Source organism: Ambystoma mexicanum, chromosome 10 (assembly GCF_040938575.1).
Source record: "Ambystoma mexicanum isolate Mex_15411 chromosome 10, UKY_AmexF1_1, whole genome shotgun sequence".
NCBI lineage: Eukaryota > Metazoa > Chordata > Amphibia > Caudata > Ambystomatidae > Ambystoma > Ambystoma mexicanum.
The window spans coordinates 532,290,377-532,313,842 of NC_090932.1; the positions used below are offsets into that span (position 1 = coordinate 532,290,377).

The 23,466-nt window shown below is 45.8% G+C and overlaps 1 protein-coding gene across 2 annotated transcripts in view; it reads left to right on the top strand.

The window, feature by feature from the left end:
• The window catches only part of ANO7 (anoctamin 7), a 1,967,083-nt gene that overhangs the window by 285,517 nt on the left and 1,658,100 nt on the right, over nucleotides 1–23,466 (top strand). For both annotated transcript variants that reach the window (XM_069618104.1, XM_069618105.1), the window contains exon 3: nucleotides 15,752–15,851. In XM_069618104.1, coding sequence (XP_069474205.1) covers nucleotides 15,752–15,851 — 100 coding nt within the window. The remainder of the gene's footprint in view (nucleotides 1–15,751; nucleotides 15,852–23,466) is intronic.

The window sequence follows — 23,466 nt, forward strand, 5'->3', positions numbered from 1 at the left end:
AAGAAAGCAGTGAGATCTCTGGTGGCAGGGTTGCTCTGGAGACTCCTAGTTGCAGCAAAGGCTATGAACGTACGTGGCGTCAGCAAAGACGGACCCAGAAGGTTTGTCAGCCGTGCCAAGATGAGTCATGGTCACTGAAGTTCTGCAAGCATCAAGCATAGCAGAGGAAAGCGACTTACCCAGTGAGTTCACTGCCTGCGAGTGACCCTGGAGTGTTCCGCTGTTGTCCACATTCTCCCAGCCAGCATGTTCATTCGCTTATGAGTGAAAGAGGTATTTATAAATACTGAACTGTCAGAAAGCAACGAAAGTGGCATTTAAGGAAACAAAGTAACTATGAAAGTCAGTTTGTGAGTTTGTGGCAAGCACAACAACCCGGTGGAGGAATCCTGCTTAAAACTGAATTGTGCAATCAATACCCAAGCCAAGAGAGTAAAGTTCAGATTGTAAGATCAGATACTTGTCTTGAGAGATCTAAATCTTTGGGCACTCTGAGCTCACGATGCCAAAGACAAGGCAGAAGCAGAAAAATAATTTGTCCTTACAAAGGGGAGGAAAGGTGACAAATAGGCTGCCCTTCTGGAGAGGGTTATCCAGAGGGAGAGGAGCAGAATTGCCCAATAATCCTAAAGAGTACTAATGTGGTTCATTGCTTTCCCCTAACTTTTTTAAAGTCTGAGGCTGGAGAAGACTATTGAAGCTGTTGTTCTCAGTTGGAAGTTACCATAGAAGCACTTTTCTGTTCTTGTTGAAGAAGTAGACGGGCAGGTGAGTATACCTGTAGAGCAAGAAGTGAATTGCCCAGAAACACCCAGTGAAAGAATAAGCCAGGTAGTAGAAGGTGCAAGTGCTGAAGAGTGGTACTAGTAGAAAAAAAACACATGTTGAGTTGCTACATTTGGGGGAGAATTCCGAAGAAAAGTTAGAATTCTTTCTGCAACTAAAATTGTGATAAACCATCCTGACCAAATTATTTGTTGTTACTACAAATGTGAGGCAGTTTTTATTCCAGGAGGAGTGAGAGTTTATGACTTTTTTTTGTGACGTTTTATTGAAGCAATGGAACTTTGTGCATTTGAGTGCAAGAACTTAAGAACTGTACTGGAAGTTTGTGTTTAGCTGGATGTTCCTGTTTTCCTTTGGACTGTGGAGAAAACCCTTATTTGGATATGGGAAGGGAATTTCACACAGGTCATGACAAGACACATTGGTTATATTGTGAATCAAGTCATATGTTATATATTGTTATTGAATGGCCATATATTTCCTTTTTGCTTTGCTTGTATAAAAGTGTGAGGGTAGATAGCCCTTCGTTAGAGTGTTTCCTTTAGTTTAATTTAGGCCTGAAAATCCTTGTCATGGTAGGGATAGTGAGGCGTTTATCCAACCTGTTTAGTTAATAAAATGGCTAATGTTGAAATCTCTTTACAAATTTGTCCGCATCACTTTTCTGAACCCTCGTAGGTTCCACTTGCTCGACCCTTAGGGATGGTGTTGTAGAGCGGGTTCACCTCCCTAGCCTCACAGTAGTTGGCTCCCCTTTGAGGTGAAGTGACAAATAACCTTGATTCGTCAGAGTAATGGCACATTTAAGAAATCAGAATGAGGTGGTTTGAATCATTCTGAGAGACCCTAGCAATCATAACTTAAACACTGGTGTGGCTTTTATTTAAAGTTTACAACTGCCACCATGATGATGACACTCAAAGGTTTGGGAACAGGGGTGCATGTCTTAAATGCAGCCCCTGCTCTGCAGAGACTTGGTTGTCGCTGCAGCTGTCGAGTGGGCACCGGTGACCCCCTGAACTTCTCGGTGTCACTGGAGAGCAGGCGCTGAACATCAGGGTACTGAGTCAGCAGGGTACATGTGTACACTATGCTCTTGGCATGGAGCTTAGGAAAGGGGGACCTGGTTAGCAGGTCACCCTTTCTGAGATGGAATTACCCGCATCATTTCATTAATTAATAAAAATTAAAAAAGCCAGGGCTTCTACACCCCTGCTAGATGGCATTTCCTTACAGTGGGGGATGAAGTTTGAAGAGAGATACTAGAGGTTATGTAAAGACAAAACTGTTTACATATGCTGCCACCGTAATAAATAAAGTTGTTTAAAAGAAAATACATGTTTGAAGACTTGGAAGCAAATATTTTAGAATTGTACAAGCTATTACAGTGATATGAAAAGTCTATTAAAAGCAGACTTTTCAATTTTCTGACCAGTATGCTATGGTAATGAAAACTATTTGTGCCTCTTATAAGCGGTGGCTGCATAGACACATTAGGGAACTGGAGTGCAACAAATGGTTTTCTTTGGATGAGAGCCTGCGACCAACAATGCTAGAGTATTTCAGAACATTGTCAATGATAGCAATACTTTGAGTACTATATCTGGGGTCTCTCAGATGAATTTGGAGACATTAGTTATTGTTTCTTCATGTAAACCCAGAACGCCTGCATTTGACTTTAGTGTTGTAAGTGAATGCTGGCAGTACTAAGGGATACTCTCTGATTTGATTAAAATGATCAGCATCATCTAGAGCCCTGAGGTCCCACGTTCTTTGTAACCAGCTTATAAAGGTAAATGTTACTATCTGGGCCCCAACCCTCCACTGGCTATTTCAGTGGCTCAGTCCGACCAATACTCATGGTGGCAACAGTAAAGACAGCCACAGGTGATCACAGTTCAAGGTTGTTTATTAAACTGTAAAAGTGGGTGAGATAAACGCCTAATCTAAACCTAAATCTCAGATGGGAGCAAGATTTGGCCATCAAATGAAAATAAGGCAGCCCTAGTGGCGTTGTGTCAAATAAAAGGGCTTATAATAAGAAAAACCTATTGCCAATCCTTACTCTAATTACAAAAAGAGTGTGGGATAGGATTCATAAGAAAGAAAGAAGTGTTCACAAATAATGTGTCAGGATGCAGTATTCGGGAGTCTCCCTTCCCCATGTTTAGCGCACGAGACAAGGTGGATCTCCTCAGCACAGAACACACTCAAGCTTTGCTAGCACAAGATGACAGTTCCGTATCAGCTATCAGGTACTTTGATGGTTAAGTCTCTTTTCAACAAAAGTGTTTTGCCTTCGATGGTCTGATATTCAACAAAATAAATGAACAAAGTTCTGTTCCACGTATACTTTGGGTGATGGCTTCACCGCTGGGTCCCCCTCTTCCGGCTCTGACCCCTCACAAACCAAATAAACAGTACCTTTCTCAATGAATTCTGGGTGATTACTTTCCACCCCTAGATCTCCTTCATTCAGGCTCGGACCCCTTTTCCACAATTCTTCAGGCTTCCTCAAAATTTGCTTTGGGGTGATCAATTTCCACCCCGGGATCTCCGTTGTTCGGGCTTGGGCCCCTGTTACACAATTCTTCAGGCTTTCTCAAAATTTGCTTTGGGGTGATCAATTTCCACCCCTGGATCTCCCTCATTCGGGCTCAGACCCCTTTCAGATCATCAGACTCCCTCTGCCGGGTTTCGCTATGGCTTTTCTAACGTTCACAAATCTTAATTTCTTTTCAAACAATTCACTGTGGACGTCCCTCGGTCAGGTTCACCCTCATCAACACACTGTTCATAGGGGCTTTAAGCCTCGCCCCTTTTTGTTAGCATCCCTATGCCGGGTTCACTCTTGCCAACCTTTGCTAAACAGTTCACTGTGGACATCCCTCAGTCGGGTTCACTTTTGTCAACACACTGTTCATAGGGACTTCAGGCTTTGGCCCTTTTTGTCAGCATCCCTCTGACGGGTTCACTGTTGCCAACTTTATCAATCGTGCCTTTCTCAATCACCTGTCAATCAAAGACTTTCAACTGTCCTGAGAATTTAGCAGTTTCAACAAACACAGGATTGACCACAGTCAGTCGAGTAAGCACCCACACAGTGCTGGATCCCTCTGCAGCTGGTCTCCCCTTTATTCTTAAAAGTTCTTTGAACTTCCCTTAAGTTGCTACTTTGCGGCTTTCAATCAACACAGTTCGGTTTTTATCGGTTTTCCCCTCAACTCACCAGCTGTGATGAAATTGCTTGGCTTTTCAGCATATCTGGAGTCAAGGCTGGTACCACAGTAGCAGACGCCTCCCTCGATCCTGCTTATCAGCGTAGGCACGCATCCTGTACCGTTGACATCTGCTGCAACACACTTTAGCTGTTGTCTGTGGTCTTACGATTCCTTCTGCCTAGGTTTTGCAGGTCTGGGTCAAAAAGGGCAAGGTTGTGTCTCTTCTGGTCGGTCTCTCGATATTCACTGTCTTTTTCTTCCTCTTGAACTGCCGTGCCTGGATAGCTGTGTCGTTGTACGGTCTGCCTTGCTTGTAGTGTGCTTTCGTGCTCCACCTTTTATCCTTGTGGGGAAGGGAAAGGGCTTTCAGATTGTGTGTGTGATTCTGGTCAATTGCCTGACCATGCCTGACCCTTGTATTGGGACATGTTAGGTAAATTGCTCGGGTGTTAGTTCGTTGTCTGTGGTGTGCGAAGGTGTCCATGTCGTCAAAGGGGCAGGGGCAGTGTTTCGGAATATCCTACATGGTATTGGGGGGAAAAGCTGTTGAAAGAAGGGGGATACCGTGTCTCACCCATCGGTGTCCCACTCCCTAAGGACCCCCCATCCAGGTGATCCTCCCTCACTGGTCCACTCCCAGGAACAGGATCCAATAGCGATGGCCGTGCCCTGGCCACTTGGATGACAGATCCCCGGGGACTAGCTAGGGAGACACCCTCAGGTGTCTCGCACATGCCAACCTGGGTAATTATCACCTATTGCCGATGATTGACGCGTCTGAAAATATCTTTGCGCGTGTGTTGCTTCTGGAGTTTAATACTAGGATTGGCCATAGCAACATCATCCCACTTAACCAAATTGGGATCAGGCAAGGGACAAGTATGACTGATTGTGTTTTGGCTTTAGTTTCAACAAGCCTGGCTTATAGGTAAGCATACTGGCTATGTTGCTTTTATAGACTACAGTGGTGCATTTGATACAGTGGTTAGAAATGGACTTTGGCTAAACTTAAAGCTTGGAACATTCCATCTGGTCTACTTAATATGATCATTGGATTACATAGTGACACCAGGGTCAAAGTGTGCATGGATCATCAGGGCACTTCTGCTGGTTGAATTGGTACAAATACCGGCCTTAAAAAGGATGCATCCTTCCTCCCACTCTATTCAATCTTTATTTGTCTGATTTGGGTGCAGGGTTGGTTAACCTAATATGGGTGATGTGGGGCTCAACTGGTTAGCCTATGCAGTCGATATTGCCATACTTAATAGCACTCCAATAGGATTGCTGTCTCTCTCGGAGTACTGTGAGGGGTCAGCAATGAGAGGCAGACAACTGCATCAACATAGGACATTTTATTAAAGAGAAAATAAGAAAAATGCCTCACTGTCCCTACTTTCCCCTGCCTAACTAAAGCTAAAGGAAAGCACTCTAAACACAGGATGTCTAGCCCTCACACTGAAGATTAAATACAAAGAAAATATATGGCACTTCAAATAGCATCAACAACATCCACAGTTTCTTGTTTACCTCTTGATATCATGGGTGAGTTCCCTTCCCCAAGATTCAGAGTCCGCTCTGCTCCAATGTTCAAACAAGGACATCCTTGTATATAAGATAGTGTTAAATCAGTTCTTGATGTTTCAATGTCAAAATAAAGTTTAGTTAACCAAAGTTCCAACACTAGCAAATCTGTTCTCCTTGTGGAAAAATGGGCTTTCCACTTCCTCAGAATAGCACCAATGGTATTCCTGCCCACAATTATTTGTCCCCTTTTAAAGCAACCCAGGAAGACTTGCCACAGTTCAAAAGAAGATTAGGATTCACAGTAGGTAGATTTGTCAGGATGGCTTGACCGTGCTGCTGCTGCTACTTCAACAACTTCACTTCTACGTACATTTTCCATGATAACAGTCTCCTTTGCCTCATGATACTCCCATAATACTCTACTTTGTTTCAATGCTCAACTGCTTCTGGCTTCACAGGGACCCACACCCTTCCTCGCTGAAGGTGTCTATGGTCTGGCCACTCGTTCAAGGAACTCCTCTAGCTCCTGAGACCCATAGCTTGGCAACAGCTCCTCGCCTCGGTCTCCGACATGATCTCTCCATGGCAACCACAGCAATCAGGCTCACATGGGGAACAACAGTCTTCCTGCACGTCTTCCGTTGCGCAGTTTGAGTTTAGGAGAACAGGGCCCTCTCAGAACAAGCAGGTGAAATCTGCTGCATCTACATTACGGCATCACTCTTGTTCTTCTTGTCCTCCCCCCTTCTGCTTGGTTTGCCAACTTCTTCTTTCTGCTTCTGCTACTATAACACTCACTTCAGTCACAGTTCCATCTTCTTCTGATTACCTGCACCTGAGGGGCCTTTTATGCCTCACACGTTCCTTCAACTGTGGGCGGTTGGTCTTAATTGCCTGAGTACTGCTTCAGCCCTGTTTCTCGTCCCAGTATTTATGGGATTATTGGAGTCCTAGTCCCCAACAACAAAGTTAGTTTTCTTAACTTCTGCTATTTGGCAAACAGCCATCAAGTGTACGATTACGGGGAATGTTAAACAGGGGTTTTCCCAGTCTGCCTGATCCATCACATTACGCTGACTTGAATTCCCTTAAGATCAATATCGATAAAACCAAAATTATGGTCTTTAGATCAAAGAGTTTTGCGACTAGGAACACATTTGTTTGGAATCTTAAGCAAACTCCTGGGGAAGAGGTAACTACCTATAGGTATTTGGGAATATTGTTTGACTCTTCGCTTAACTTTAAGGCTCATATGTCCAGGTCAAGACCTTGCAATTAGCAGCTGCTATTTGTTTCATATCTCATCGCTTTAGCGGGTACTCTGTTGGGGTGATAATCTGGTTATGATTCTTCCTGCTCTATTACACATAGCTGCAATATGGGCATTTAGTATAACCTATGAAATTGAACAGCTAGAGCAGCAACCCCTGAGAAAATTGCCATGGTTACCCAAACATAACCCGGTGGAGTACATTTATTTAGAATTCTATATTGGATGTATCCGTGCTAAAGTGTTACTTCACACTCTTTCCTTACCTGGGAAATTAACAAATGTAGGCACTGATTCTTTATTGGGGCCTTTAAGGAAGATTTTAGTGTCTCGGAAATCTCTAATGGAAAACAGTAGTATTGTTAAAATTGATAGGAGTTATGGTCACTGGGCTGCTTGGCTGCCAGAGGATGTTATGGGTATACCATACAATTTCTTCAGACGTAGTATACGCAAGATATGTTTTGCACATATTTCATTGCAGACGTTCATAGATCTTGCTAGTCTATTTGAATATTCTGTGCAATACATTATGGACCTTGTTACTACCCCCAAGTATATTAAAGACTATCTGGGCAATTATTCTGTGTGGCAATACTGCAAAGTTAAATTTAACACAATCACTACATTTGAATGAGCATGGCACATTATCCTTAATGGAGAGAGAACAGGCTGTTTAAGCAATGAACAAAAGATGGATGTGTTAAGCATTTATTACTGGAATGTTCGGGCCAAGAGCTCTCCAGATTACGTGTTCTCTCAGCAGCAGGTTTGGATTCTCCTAATAGTATTGATGCTATATGGTGTGTAATGGGGAGCTAAACGACTCTAGTGCAAGCAGAACAGGCAGGCCTGGAAATCCGCATCCAATCTGCTTTATTAACAATCAATTTAAAGCAGGGACAGCAATAATCACACAAGGCTTAAGAGCTCTCTCCTTCTCCAATAAAGATGATCAGGTTTTAACCAAAAAACACGTCATAGTTGATGTCACATTATAATCTTAGTTGCAAAAACCTACGGGATTGGCAATTGGGGGATTGTTTAGGGGAATTGTCTACATGTATTATACATGGGTTAGACATTTTATTGGATTTAACTATCTGATGACCCCACCTTGGACCACACCAAAATTGATAGAGGTAAGAAAGACATAATTTTAGCAATAGGTAATTGGCCAATGCAACAGTTACAGGGCAGCATCATTTTGAGAGTTGTGATTGGTTGGCATGGGTTTTACCAGCCTTGAAAACTTGGCAGGTCATCCGCACATGAGAAAACAATAGTGATGGGGGCAGCAACATCAAGGAACTGCTTCTTCCAATTAAATAGACACCCTACCTGATTTCCTAGGCCACAGGCCAGGGTATCTAGCTTTGAACTTGGCCTCGTCTGCAGACTATTGATCTGAGAATCTGTGGGGAGTGAAGGTAGGTGCCTATCTGTGTCTGGAGTTAATGAATGGACACTGTCCTCCAATAATAAGGCCATGTTTTGAATTATTCTGCTTGACTTTTATTAGGATTTTAGCTCATGTTAATACAGGTGTTATTACTCTCTGTGGCCACTGGAGAGTTGGTCGATCCATTCCTCGTGCAATATTAACCTTTTAATTAATGGGCACCTGGCTTTCAGAGGTCATTTTTTCTTCTACTTAATCTAAGAGAAATATGTTTTATGCTTGGGAATTATCTTCTGTTCTATTCAGAGCCATATAGACCTCTGATTTCCACAGTAACCTTGTAAAGGGGCTGGGCAGCCACTATCCTGCACAGGTCTGTATCTCCGCTAATTCAGCAAGTCAAATCTCCCTGCAGCTTCAAGGCTTCCCTGACCAGCGATGGAAATGCAATTGCTTTTCCTCACATTTCATAGAGGCAGGCATGAAATGCGCACCGAGCATCCACGTAGTTGCTAGGAGCTAGGCATATGTTAGTGTTAGGAGCAAACGCCCGACACTAATGTGCACAGGTGGGCTGGCCAGCACATCTTTGCATTACTATCCAGCATGCAGGTCACCTTTGAGAATAAGGTAATCAGCCCGAATAAAACAAGCTTTGGCAATGGCAAATGTTTTGGCTTTTGTGTTGGCATGGGAAAGGCATTCAAAATGGTGCGTCAACCTGGGCATATAATATCAGTGCCTAGCAAATGCCTAATACTTAAGCACAAGCCAAAACGGTTGGATTTGCTGATGCTTGTTTTTACCAGGACTTCAGTAAAGGACACACATAGTGCTTTTAAAAGCGGGAGAAAGGGAGAGAGCGAGAAGGAGAGAAACCTAGATAGATATAAATAGATCGAAAGGGAGAGAGAGCGATAGAGAGATGGTCATAGAGAAAAAGAGATAGCAAGATAGAGATAGATAGGGATAGAGAAATAGGGGGAGATAGAGAGATAGCTAGATATAGATATATAGAGAAATAGATGGGCAGAGACAGATATATATAATTATAGGGCAGCAGTCCCCTCAAAATGTGTTTGTTAATAACTTTTGATTCGTTGACAGAAATTTTGAAAGTGATCAGGGACTCACCCCCACCTCCCCTCAGATTGGAAAGTTTTGTAAACATTTGTTAAAAATAAAAAAAGTTATAAATAAGAAAAAACATTTTTATTTCCAAAGTTGCAGCCTACTTCTCATTCATTTTCCCACAGAAAAACAAGGTCCATGTTTGGCAAAGCGCACAGCCAAAACAGCTGGACAGATTTCGACCAGGTCCGAAACAACTTGGGTAGGAAGCGTTGACTCGCATTCCATGCATGGATTTGGGTTATTCCATGCATTCGTTATTTAAATATTTGACATTGAAGGGTGTGCCCCCTTCTAAAAAAAAAATAGATAGCTACATTTTAGGGATTTACCCCAAACAGTGGTTTTTTTTTTTTTTTTTTTTTTTTTTTTTTAGAACTGAAACCACCATCTTGTTTTTTTTCTCAATGCGAGAAATAACCACGGCTATATCTGAGGATAACAGGAAATTAAAAGTAGTTAAAAAGCTATTTGTAGGTTAAAATAATTGCAAATTACTTTAATCTAGAGGTGGGGAGGGGAGGTTGCTGGAGGACACCAAGTGAAATGTGTGAGTTACAGGAGGTCCGGGGACTGAGTTTGCAAAACGAAGGTCTATGTAGCCATGGCTATAGCCTCGAATAGCCGACATCTCAAAGCAAAATGCGCCACAGAAACAGTGTGCGTTGTGGGGAAAAACAGATGACAGGGGTGGTGAGGAGGCCATCTGGGGAGTTGGGGGGAGTTGGCACAGATGAGAGGGGTACTTGGTGAGTGCCTGGGGCCCATGAAAGCATTTATTTTTTTTGTCGGTTTTTCTGATATTCGCAGCTATATTTGAGGCTATACAGGACTACGGATAGTAGTTCCATGCCCGTGTCTTTCGAATTCGGGGGGTGGGGGATGGGTTGTGTTTTATTTCTTTTTTAAAGTAATTTTTATAGGTACAGTGACGTCGGGGCTGATAAACCACTGGCCATGGCCAAAGCCCATGGTCAGTGACCCGGTAGGTATTTGGAAGTCTAATTTATTTTGTCTGTGCATTTCCAGACTTTTTTACACTTGAGAATATGGAGAAAAAAAAGAAAAAAAACGTGGGTTATTTAAATGGAAATTCCTAGAAGAAAAATATAACTAATTAAAAGGAGTACTGTTTATTTGCATATATATACGTATATATACTATACAATATATAATTTGTACAATTGCACCTTTGGTGTCAGTCCTCCCCAATAGAGTTACACTATGACCATGTCATGGTCTGACCATGATCGGGGAGAACTCTGAATCTTTGGCCTCCTCCCACAACCCTTGATATGTACATGTAGTCAATTCGAGTATACGTGTCGTGAGGAGGTGAATAAAAGGTATAACCACTGTCCCGGGGATGGAAGTATGGCCATATATCTCTAATACGGTGACCCACTAGTGCTGTGTCCAGGACCGGGCAGGTCCTGGTCTGAGTTCCAAAGGGACTGCCTATTGAGTTCCATATCTGCCCATATATTGAAGTCCCCTCCCCCCCCCAGAATGAGGTGCCCTGTAGACTCAATCAGTATCTTTGCAGTACCCTTTTTCAAAAATCTGAGTTGTCCCTGGTTTGGGGCGTAGACCGTGGCCAACGAGAACCGTACTCACCTTATGTTTCCCGAAACCACCTGCGTCTGCCCCTCCACATCCGACCAAACACTAGTGATTTCCATTCTTAACGCTTTGTTCACCAAGATCCCCACTCTGGCCTTCCTCAACGGGCCCGACCCCCAGTACTGGCTGCCTATCTGCGCACTCGGGATCCTCCTCTCTTCCTCTATGGAGAGTCTGGTCTCCTGTAAAAACAATATGTCAAGTCCCACCCGCCGAAATTCCCTCGCAACCAGTGACCTCTTTGTGGGTGAATTAAGACCTTTGACATTGAGAGTGCCCACTTTCAACTTGTCCCCACTGGGGCCCCTTGAGTTAAAGCCATTGGGGCTTATGTGTTAAAAATCTCATTTTATGGCACTCTATAGAGGAACGGGCTTCATGGTGAGCTGTACTGTGAAGTTTAAAACAATGAGAGGGGACCTGTACCAATCGATTCCCCTCCTTACACCCCTACCCCGTTCCCTCCCCCCATCCCCATCCCCCTCAGGCGTCCAGTCCCTCCCAGGAATTAGCGCCAGGTCAGGACTGAACCACCAGGATTCCCGTTCCCCGAACCAGTCTAAGCAAACCACTTGCCCCCTCGCTCCCCCATCAATCACTCAACACAACCAAGCTTAGCCTCCTCCATTTAGAAGACCCCCCACGTGAAGCAAACATGAGAAAACAACTTCTCCAACCAATAAACAGTGCTAGATTGCCCAGGCCCCGCCGAAGACTCATACCAAATGTCAACCTCTCAGCAGGCTCACCAAATCACAAGCCATATGTCATCCCGGAGTCATGGGTCCGATCCCGGTGGGGTACCCAGTTTCCTGTATTTTCGTCGAGCCAGGGATACGCCTCCTCCTCGGACCTTTCAGCTGCCAATGATCTTCCCCATTATTTTCCCTCGAGGCGTGAGGTGTCTCCTCAGAGCCTGTGAGCTCCCTAGTGGCCTTGTGTATATCGTACGTCGTGGTGAGCCGGTACTTGTGGCCATCAATCTCAAAGGATAGAGCAAATGGGAACCCCCACCTGTAGCGCACCCCCTTTTCATTAAGCCACTTCATGAGGGGAGGGCATAGGCGTCTCCTGGCGAGGAAAGGTCCTGAAAGACCGTGATCCTTCAAGTGTCATATAACACCGGGCCCCTTGTTCTTGCCCTGTCCAGGATCTTTAACCTTTCGCTATATATATATATTATATATATATATTCCATACAGGACCGATCTAGGACCCCCCGCAGTGGCTCCTGCTCTGTGGATCCTTTCGATATTTGCGTCGTCCACTGGATCATTATGGAAGATGAGTTTTGTGATCACGTATAGGGCTCTCTTCAAATCCGTGTCAGACTCGCCCTCCCACTCCGGTATCCCGAAGAAGCGGAGGTTGTTGCGCGTCACCCGGTTTTCCAAATCGTCCATCTTTAGGAGTATCTCCTCCTCTCTTCTACCCACCTATGTGAGGCAAGCGTCCATCTGGGTCTCGAGGGTGTCAAGATAGGTCTGATTATGTTCCACCTTATCATTCCTATGAGTGATCTTGTCCACTCTTCCCCCAATATCCGCTCTCATATTCCTTATCTCCTCCATAAGAGCTGCAACATCTCTTTCGGTTGCGGCTGATTCCTCATTGCCCTGTGACATGGTGCTAGTTATTCGTAGGTCCTCCAGTCTGTATGTGTATCTCGCTAATTTAGCTCTGGGGTCCATGGGTTTTTATATCACCCCACCCGCCCTCACAGTGTCTGCAGCTGGCTCCAAGACAGACCGCTTGGACTCCTTTGTTCTTGTTGTGTTTGGGGCACTGGCTATCTCTATGGGGTCCATCCGACGTGGGGTTCTGGGAGGCCCAGTTGCGGTCTGTCCGGTAGCCTCTTCCGCAAACCCCTGGGCTCCCCCCAATAATATTGGGAGTAGGAGAAGTTGAACTTGGATCACGAACAGCGCAGGACCCCTCACCTGGCGTTATCTTAGGACAGAGTTGGGGAAGTGCCTCTGGTGCTCTCTGCAGCCCTACACTGTAGACCTATTTCGGGCCTATAGTTGCCTCTCCCCAGGTAACGGGAGCAAAAGAGGCAGGCACACGCCCCAATCGAGGGTACCCACACCTCCTTAACCCTTCACCATGGCTGTCGATCCTGGGGCACCCTGGTCGCCCCCAATGGTCCTCAAACTGTCTTACCTCCAAGGCCAAGGGATCTGGCCCAGAATTTGAGGTCACAGAGCACCAGCCACAACAGAGAGGCAACTGCTGTCGGGGACCAAGCTGGGAGACCTGTCACCCACTGGCCTCCTTCCAGGATGTTGCTTGGCCTCCTGCTAGCGTGGCCGACCCCTGTGCCCACAAGCCAAAAAGGAAGACATAGTTTTCACTGAGTGGAGGACGGCCCCCACCTACGTCGCTCCTCACAACCCCAGCTTTGGAGCCCCCACCCCACATGGTCCCGCAGGAGCCCAGTGAGCCAGGTGTCAAGGGAAGGGCGGGTAACGGAAGGTCTGGTGTTCGCTCAGCACAGACCTCCATATCATGAGCCTGCTGCCTTCCCGGTCGTTTTAAACCTCCAGGGTCCTATGATGGCGCTCTCCACTTCAGTTTTTTATGAAGCGGAAACCGCTTTGTGTCCTCGGCAGGGGGGGCCTACCCCCACGCAGCAATCTCTCGCCCACAATGCCTCTTGATGTCTGGGGCCCTCTTGCGGGCCTCCCGACCGCTGGGAGCAACAAGCACCGCCAATGGGAGCGTCCCCAGGCGACCTCCAGCTCCTGTTTCCTTGGGTCGCTGCCTCCAACCGTTGCACACTGCGGCGGCAGAGCGACCCTCTCAAAGCACTGCGGCCCTGGGTCAGACCACCCCAGATATCCCTGCACCTCAGCTGGTTGTTCCTTCAGGACCCACAGGGACCTCGAGTCAAGGCAGACGGCACCCAATGAGAAGGGGAAAGGCGCACGGCTCACCTCTGACTGGGCACCCGCGGAACGCAGCATGCAGTCCACTCCTGTAATCTCTGTGGGCTGAAGAGCTGCGTTGTAGTATAATCGGATGCGCCACTCTCCAGGCCAGGGGGAGGGCCCAGGTGCCTCTGGTCTTCAATGGCGCCGTTCCTCGAGTTCCCTGAAGCGATTTCAATCGAGTTTTCAACGACACATGTGGGGGTGTTCAGCTTAAGCCTGACCAAGGCTGGTGCCCGGGGTGGGGACAAGAAGTGGGGGCATATGGTCTTTATCGGGCTCAGGTCTTGTGCATAGGCTACTTCTGACTGCCCATCAGCACACCCCCTGGTGGCCTCCTTAGATATTTTTAACTGTGAAAGGTGGTTCCTAAAGGAACCATTTTTTTTGCAGGAGATGTTAAAACGTAAGGTGGGGAGGGAAATGAGGGAAGAGGCATGAAGCACTAATATGGAGGGGCAGGTGGACATGGGAAGATGTTGCACGTTTGTTACATATCCAATAACTGGCAGTGTTTCTCATGCTCCTTGATTACAACTTCAAAATGACTTTGAAATTGCTCCCTCTGCAGAGTGGTGTGTTACCGTATATACAGCGGACCATTGTCTTCGAAAGATATGGAGCAACAGCCTCTGTTATTGCTTGCAAGGTAGCTAGTGGGATTTTGTTTCCCACAGAAGTAGGCTGTGTGGTTACAGTATTGGTTGAGGAAGATGAGGTGGAGAAAGACAGCCTACTACTTGCTAAGAAAGGAACATCCTTTCTGAGAGCATTGCAGTGGTTGGATTGGGTGTGGCGGTGCATGAAGGTGGTTCCGTTGGAGTACTGTGCAGGTAGTCCGCAACTGAGTTGCACTCAGTGCATTTCACTTTGGTAACTTTAGCATTTGGTACATTCCAAACAGTGGTAAAGAACTGTCACACCTATGATTCTCTCTTGGTGCTAGAGGTAGGCCCTTCCTCTACCTCATCTTCTTGGTCCTCTGTTGTGTAGGTCCTCCAGTTGGTGGTGTTGGCTCTTGGGTAGGAGGGAAGGCAATAGCTGATGCCATTTTTAAGTTAAATAGCAGTTTTACTAATATTCTTCCAAGTATGTGCTCTGTACTACATTGTTAATGGATAATGAGTAAGAAGAGGTGTAGGAGCTGTGCAAGAGGAACATTTTGAGCTTGAAAGTTCTTAGATCAGTAGAAAATGCAGTTCCTAACTGTCTGCGAAGCACAGACCCAATTGCGAAGTGCGGACGCATTCGCGAACACGTGATCACGCTGCGCACATGCGCATGGTCACGTGACACTGTCTGGAAAGTCTGCGATGACGTCAGACTTTCTTGAACGTCTGTGGACAGAAAGACTGTGGAAAAAGTTGCAAAAAGTGGATAGAAGTGTTAAAAATTATGCTAGAAGGTGGGAAATGGTAGAGTTTTAATGTGAAACTTTGTAAATTGGACACAGATGTTTCTATATCTGGGGCAAGTATGATATTAGTGAGTTGTAGGAAATTAGCATGCACTGGTAAAAACCCATAAAGTTCACTGAAAAAACGTTGTTAAAGGGACATTATGGTTAAGTTGCACTAATTAAAACCTATGAAATTCACTGAAAAAATGTTGTTAAAGGGACTTTATGGCTACAAGTAAAACCGAAAAACCTCAGAAATTCATCAGTTATGGTAAAATAAGTAACCATAACTCGCGCCACCACTGTGCACTACTAAGACTAACACCCAGGACATCAAAGATGACATCACACATGTGTTACTGTGATATTGTTGCATTCATGGACTTGATTTTCCAATGTATAGGCTTGAGCTCCCCTCTGGCTTGTTTATTCAAAACATGTTTAATTAATTTTTACCTGCAGCTAAACAATAACCACGATGAAGCCCAACAAGGCATCACTGATGTTGTCCATGGAGGGGAGAAGCCAATGAACTACTTCAAAGATGGACTCACACCCATTGGTGAGATTTTATAGTATTTGAATTTTCTTATGGATGGTTGTTGATAGCGCTGGTTGTTGATATTGATTTGGACCGGGGTATGCAGTGTTAATAACGAAAACAAAATAACGACACACATTTTAAACGACACCTGAATAATGACAAAAAATCCTTTTTTTAAATTTTTTGCAGAAGTATATATGGGGGTGGGGTAGGGGATTAAAAGGCACAGGGGAAGTTGTGGGGAGGGTAAACAGGCTGTTGAAACAGGGAGCTTGTTGGGGGCCCAAATGGAAAAAAAAGAATTCACCTTTTTCGTTATGCAGGTGTCGTTTTAAATGTATGTTGTTATTTAGGGTGTCGGTATAAAGACATGGAATCTGGACTGGTGCTCAGGGGCTGCCGCCTTTAGCATTTGATGCTGTATCAAAACTGAAACATGCGGAAATAAACCCTAAATTGGATCTGTGCGACTTAATCTAATCTACATAAGGACAGGTGCATTCATTTTGTAAGTAAGGGTTATTTGTATCTATTTTTGTTTATGTAATTGCATTTTGTGAAAGGATGGCTCGCCTACCCTAAGTCGGAGCATATGTATGGCACACAAACATTGTATTAAAGACGTGCATGCCCTCAGAGTGATGAATATTCCTGCAGTAAGCAAGAGGACTGGTCTAGGCGGGGAATGCCTTGGCAGGATTTGCCATGTAAATGTATTTGAATGAGTGATTATAATAGTAATTGTTCTTTTCTAACGCGTTTAATACCAGAGATTGGTTTCTAAACTCGGGATTCGTACCTATGTTGCGCTGCATTGTCTTGCTTTCAAAGACAAACTGGTTTCCCCAGAGCTATCCCCCCTCACAACTAAGATCGTTGTAGAATTGTGGACCAGGATTTTTACTTTATTCTGCCTTTGATTAGTACGTTTTGGTTCAATCAATTTAAAGGCTTTGAAATTCTGGAAGTGCCATATCAATTTCGTCATATGGAGGGGCATTGAGCAACAGACCATTACACCCTCAACAATGTTTTTCACAGTCCGTATTAAATGTAGAGCGCCTGCTCCGGACACAGCCTCTTGCTGCCTGATACCTTACTAGCAACATGGAAGAGGGACACGTGAGTTCTAACCTCGTTTTGTCCCTCTTCAGCTGTTTGTCTGTTTGCTTACTGTAAGTATAAACAAGAAACTGCCCCGCAACTCATCCTGTTTTTGGTTTTGGCAAAATATTGTGGCGCTTGAAGGAATCGGGTTCCGAAACTGAAAATATCTGGTTGGCATAGCATGTACAAGAGGCCTTTCTAACGACTGACTTCTCACTACAAGGTCAGCTTTAATATATTGATTTTTTTTTTGTCTATTTCTATTACTTAGCACAAATAGGATCAGAGAGTTTGTTTCTCATATTAAGTAAGTTTGGTTTTTACCCTAAGTTACCAGGGGAATTCAGACGTGGACCTCTTGCTCACTGTTTTTAGAGAGGCACAGCTCCACCTCACTGATGAGGCCCAACTAGGCCAAAACACATGTCTAGGCTTGCTGTTGGTACTCTTGTTCAGAGAGAATTTCCTAGCATTTCGGTGCTGGACTGCCCCAGGGCAGGATAAAGACTAATATGCAGGGATATTTCTCCTCTATGAAAGGGACAGTGAGCTAAAGACTTGGTTTAGACTCTCCTGGGGGCCACCCACCCAAAAACAGGTCAATGGGCCTTGTTTGTGCCGGTAGATGGACTCCCAGAACCCCCCTTGGTTTGCAAATGTTTATGTAGGTTGTTGCTGTATACTAATGGCAGAGGTTCTGAGGCACGTCAGGGGTTTCAGTGTGGACGCCTATGGGAGCTGCTAGACCAGATTTGACATAGCCGTAGCTGCCTTCTAGAGTGCATGGATGGGGAGCCGTGCCTAAGGCATGTGTCCAAAGTCGTGGTGCAATTTATACATAACTTAGACTCAGATGGATTTCTGTATTTATTTTTTGTCGTTTTTTTAGGTCTCTCAAGCCAATAGACTAGTCGTTTGAGTGTGTCTTCTGGTGTAGTTAACATACTTCCTTTGGGAAGGGCCCAGCTTGTGGCATTCTTTGAGTGCAATAGGTGCAAAATAAATCACCTATGGCCTAAAACCAATGGTATTGTTTCCTGTCCCCAACCTAAGTGCATCTTAGCATTTCTATTCCTACCCCCAAAAGCCATTAAAGTGTGTGCATTCTGCACCCAATACTCCCGGGTGAACTGGTGCATTTCCTCTTTCCCCCTCCTCCCAGTGAAACCTATGGGTTGAGCTTTCTGAGTGCTTGGGTAAGCCCCTTGATGATTAGGTAGGGACATCCAGCTGAGTGCACAACCATGCCTGTCCCCAATTAAAACTGGTCCTGCTACCGTTGCTATCTCTAGTGGTTCGTCTGAACAAGCATTCTGTCCAGTTGTTTTGTAACCAGTTTTGCGCCAGTTCTAGAGTTTGTGGTCCGAGTAGGGGCGGGGGAGGTGATGTATGATCATCTGTGGGGAAGGTAGGGTGAGTTTATCACGGCATGCCGCTGCAAACACTGGCAGCATCCACAGTGGTTTGGAAGTGTAGGTGGTTTGTTCGGTTGGGCCAGTACTTGTGGGCGGGGGGCAATGAAAGAATTGAGTGGGAGGGGTTTCAAGATGCCGAAGAAAAAAGCCAGGTTTTGAGGGCCTTTCTGAATGCGAGGTGATTGTCACTGCGGCGGATGTGGAGAGGCAGAGAGTTCCAGATGGTGGTAGCTTGAACGGAGAATGAGTATTCGCCCGGTCTGCTGCAGCTATATTGGGGGATAACTAGGAGAAATGCTGTGCCGGATCCAAGTGTCTTTGGAGGGTCTGTAGCGTGTGAGTTTGTCTTGGAGGAATTTGGGGCCGGTGTTGTGGATGGCACAGTGAGTAATGCACATGGATTTAAAGGTAGTTTGTCGGCCAATAGGGAGCCAGTGAAGGACTCTCAATGTGGGACTGATGTGTTCTCTGGGAGCCAGGCCAATGAGTAGGCGGGCCACAGCTTTTTGGATTATTTGCAGTTGCCTAAGTTAGAATGCTGGTGCACCTATATAAGTGGGAGAATGATGGTGATGATGGCAAAGATTCAGTGTGGATAAGTGAGGTATGGGAAGATACGTAGGTAATAGAAGCAGGTTCTGGTTATGGAATTGATGTCTTGGGGGAGGAATAGATCAGTGTTCAGCGTGCATCCGAGGTTTTTCACCGAAGTGGAGGTTGCTGGAGGCTTGGGGGTGCTAGAGAGTGAGGCCAGGGAATGGTTGGGGAAGGAGCATGGTTTTTCCACAGACCAGGATTTCTGTTTTCCCAAGTTTGAGGATGAGGTGGTTGGTCGTTATCCAATGGTCAATATCCAAGAGGCATGATGACAGATCTGGGTGGGTGGAGCCTGGCAATTTGGGGATTTTAAGGATGATCTGGGTATCGTCTGCGTAATTGTATCAGGTGAGATTGTGGAAGCGGATGAGTGTGGGTAGTGGGCTGAGTTAAATATTGAAGACGAGGGGACATAAAGATGGTCCGTGTGGGACCCCTTTCGGCAAAGGGCGTGAAGCAGAAATGAAATGGTGGAGGTGCATGATTTGCGAGTGATTAGAGATGAAGGAGGAGATCCATGTGAGGGCTGTGTCTTTGAGTTCTAAAGAGTGTATCCTGTCTAGGAGAATGGTGTGGTCAATAGTATTGAAGGCAGCACAGAGGTCAAGGAGAATGTACAGCGCATCCTTACGCACCTGCTGTTCTTTTTAGGTCATCCTAAACAGACCCTAGAAAGGACCTCGTTCCTTGCAGGGTCTGAAGCCAGATTAGGCAGGGTCAAGACGATTGTTGGCTTCAGTGAAGTGGCAGAGTTGCTTGTATGTTGTGCGGTCCATGAGTTTGGCCATGAAACAGGTGTTGGAAATGGCCCAGTAGTTCTGGGGAATGAGTGGGTCGAACGTAGGTTTTTTGACGAGGGGTTTGACATTGGAAGTTTTCAAGGCTTCCCGGAAGATTTCCGATGTGAGGGATTGGTTATGGATTGAGCATGCAATACTGCCTGCACAGGTTGATGTTAGGATGTTTTTGAGGAGAGTGGGCAGGCAAAGGTCCTCAGGGGATCCTGACAGGCAGCTTTGTGCTAGCAACGAAAGGAACTCCTAGTGCGAGATCGAGGCAAAAAAAACAAATGTTTGCATCGGGAGGGAGTTCAGAAAGTGAATGGGAGGTGACAGGGAGCGGGCATGGGCATTATACCTATTTTAGAGATTGAATTGAATTTATATTTTATTTCTTTCACGCTCGTACCTGAGTGTTTCAGAACGCGACAAGGCAAGGGAGGGGAATAGGGGAAAACTGTTACGCTCACCTGGTATCCACAGGGACGCCACCCTGCTGGGTTACTCGCTGGTATGCTTCTCAGCTTTGCCCTGATGTGGTCTGCAGGGAAGGTTCTGCCTGAAAATACAGGAGGACTGTGTTCAAGACTGACCGACTGGGGTAAGTATCCTCCCTCCACCCCGTATGCTTTCAGTCCCTATGGCGCCCTCTCCTCACCTTGTGGTAGAATTAGGCGTTCTCTCCGTCCTGCCTTCCTTGCAGGGGCGCGTTGTCTTTCATGGGCGAGTGCGGTCCAGTTACTTCACTGATGCCGGCCCGTTTGATATTGTTCAGGTAGGTCTTATTGCTGTTCTTTAGTTTTGTTGCTATCCTGCATGCCTTTCTTTGTTTAAAATGTCTCTTTTTTCTCCCTTAGGTATGCAGAGCTTCAGCGTGGAGAACTGGCTTGGTTGAGCCCCGCTGGTAAATGATGGCGCATTAAGAGCGCTATGATGCGGGAAGTAAGCGCTATGCGGAGAGTTGCGCAGTCTTGCCTTTGCTAACCTGTGTTTTCCTTCCTTGTAGGTCGCAGTGTTCTTCAGCGCGAGTGGAATGTCCGGAGTGGTGCCAGCCGAGAGGCGACCAGACAGGTAAAAGTCTCTACTACTTTCTTTAATGTTGTCTCTATCTTCCTCTTTCAGGTCGTTCTGTCCGGGAGGCGTGCAGATTCGAGGAAGCTGTTCTCAGTAGCTGTGAGTGTTTAAAGATGAAGACTGCAGGTAAGATGCTGCTGCTAATGATGTTCCTTTTGTCTCCTTGCAGGTTCTGCTACTCCGAGGTTCAAGGGAATAGCTGGACACGGTGAGCGTTACGTTGCAAGCTGCAAAGTAACACGAAGCATGTTCTGCAGTCAAGGTGTGGTTTATATAGCCCAGGTAAAGTAGTACCAGGGAAAGTAGTTCCAGGCCTGCCACACCCAAAACACTAGACCGCATAGCTTGGTTCATAGGAACCAAGCTATGTGGAAGCCTCCATGTTGGCTGACAATACAATAAAGTAGTTCCCAAGCACATTGTTGTTCATGGTGTATGAGCCTGGCACCATAGGTGCCAGGACTGGCCCCATGAGGGCTTTTGAAGAGGATGCCAGGCTCTAGAGGCCCGAGTCATGATTCCACCTGGCCAATGGGTTTGCCAGAGGGGGTTTTGGGCGAGGGTCGTGACAGCACTCCCCCCTAAGGCCCCTCCCATGGTGTTCCTTCTGTCTGGCCCAGGTTTGGTTGGGAAGTACCGATGGAATTTCCTGATTAAACGTGGCGCGTGGATATTCTCACTGGGCTCCCAGGATCTATCTTGTGGTCCAAATCCTTTCCAATCGACTAGATAATATAGCTTGGTCCTAGAGTATTTAGAGTCCAAGATATCTTTGACTTCGAATTCTGGTTCTCCGTCAACAAGTATGGGCTTAGGTGGTGTCCCAATCCGTGTGCTGGGTTGCATTGGTTTCAGGAGGGACACATGGAATACTGGGTGGATGTGTAGATTAGGTGGTAAATCCAGTTTCACGGCTGCTGGGTTGATAATTGTCTTAATGGTATAGGGTCCTAAGAATCTGGGATGAAAGGTCAGGGTTCCCTTGATGGGTACAAATTTAGCGGCTAACTAAACTTTGTCTCCTACTTGATAATAGGGGCCTTTTTCCGGTGTTGGTCGGCGAATCTCTTTTGTTTTTCTTTAGCATGAATAAGGTGTTCCTTTACCCTTTTGAAAGCCCGAGTAATGATTGTTGGTCAGAGTCTTTACTGCTGGCATTTCCAAGCTGGCTGGAAGGTCCAGTTCAGAGGTATGTGGATGTCTGCTATGAAGGGTATAGAAGGGTGTTTGTCCCGTGCTTGAATGCAAAGAATTGTTATATGTATATTCGGCTATCCATAGTAGGTCTTTCCAATTCCTTTGTTCGTGGTGCAGCATGCACCGTAAATATTGCTCCAGTGTCTGATTGGTTCTCTCGGTTTGGCCATCCGTTTGGGGATGGTGACTGGTAGATAGCCGAACGTCGATCTGCGCCATTGCACAGCATTTTTTCCAGAAGTTTGAAACAAACTGGCTGCCTCGATCAGAGACCAGAACCGAAGGGAAGCCATGTAGCTTAACCACGCCCTCCAGGAACACTTTTGCTAAAGTGGCTGCGCCTGGGAGGCCTTTGAGAGGAATAAAATGGGCCATCTTCGAGAATAAGTCCACAACTACAAGGATGGTGCAGAACCCTTGGCTTGGAGGTAGATCAGTGATGAAGTCAAGGGAAAGAGTGTGCCATGGAACTGGAGGAATGTCCAATGGTTGTAGGAGACCAGATGGTTTTTGTTTCTGTGATTTATTTTGTGCGCAGGCACCGCAGGACTGAATATACTGAATGATGTCCTTATGCCAGGTAGGCCACCAAAAGTTCTCTTTCACCTTAGCTAGGGTTTTGGCGATCCCAGGATGCCCTTCGATCAGTGAATCGTGATAGTTTGAAATAATATGCTGTTGTAATTCCTTCTTGGGTACATATAGATGATACCTAAAAAAGGGTAGGTGGTCCTTGATGGTATATTGTTCTCCTTGAGATTGCCATGCGAGGTAGGCATCAGGATTCATTGTCCGTTGGATTTCTTTTTGTAGTTCTGCTTCTGTTAAGGCTGTCGTGATACCCAAGAGTTTGTCTTCAGGTATAATAGGTACTGGGTCTGGAGTTGTATATACTATTTCATCTATGCCCATGCGAGATAAGGCATCCGCCTTTCCGTTTCTGACTCCTGGTCGAAATGTGATTACATAATCATATTCGGCGAAGAAAAGAGCCCACCGTAATTGGTGCGAGGACTGGGCCTTGGCTGTTTTGAGATATTGCAGGTTTCGGTGGTATGTGATGACTGTAATGGTGTGTCTGGCCCCCAGAAGGTAGTGCCTCCAGGCTTTAAAGGCAGATTTGACAGCCAAGAGTTCCTTGTCCGTGATGGCATAATTAATCTCTGGAGGTGAGAACTTTTTTCGACCAGAAGGCCACAGGATGTAGCTGGCCGGTTTCTGGGTCTCTCTGTGAAAGGACAGCCCCCATTGCGAGACTGGACGCATCAGTTTCAATGACATAAGGGAGGTCTGGACGAGGATGTCGCAGGATTGGAGTGGAGGTAAACCTTTCTTTAAGTTCCTGAAAGGCTTCTTCTGCTTCTTCGGTTCGATCAAACTTTTTATTGTTTTTTCGTAATAGTACTGTGATTGGGTGCACAACCTGAGAGAAGTCTGGGATGAACCGGCGGTAGAAGTTTGCAA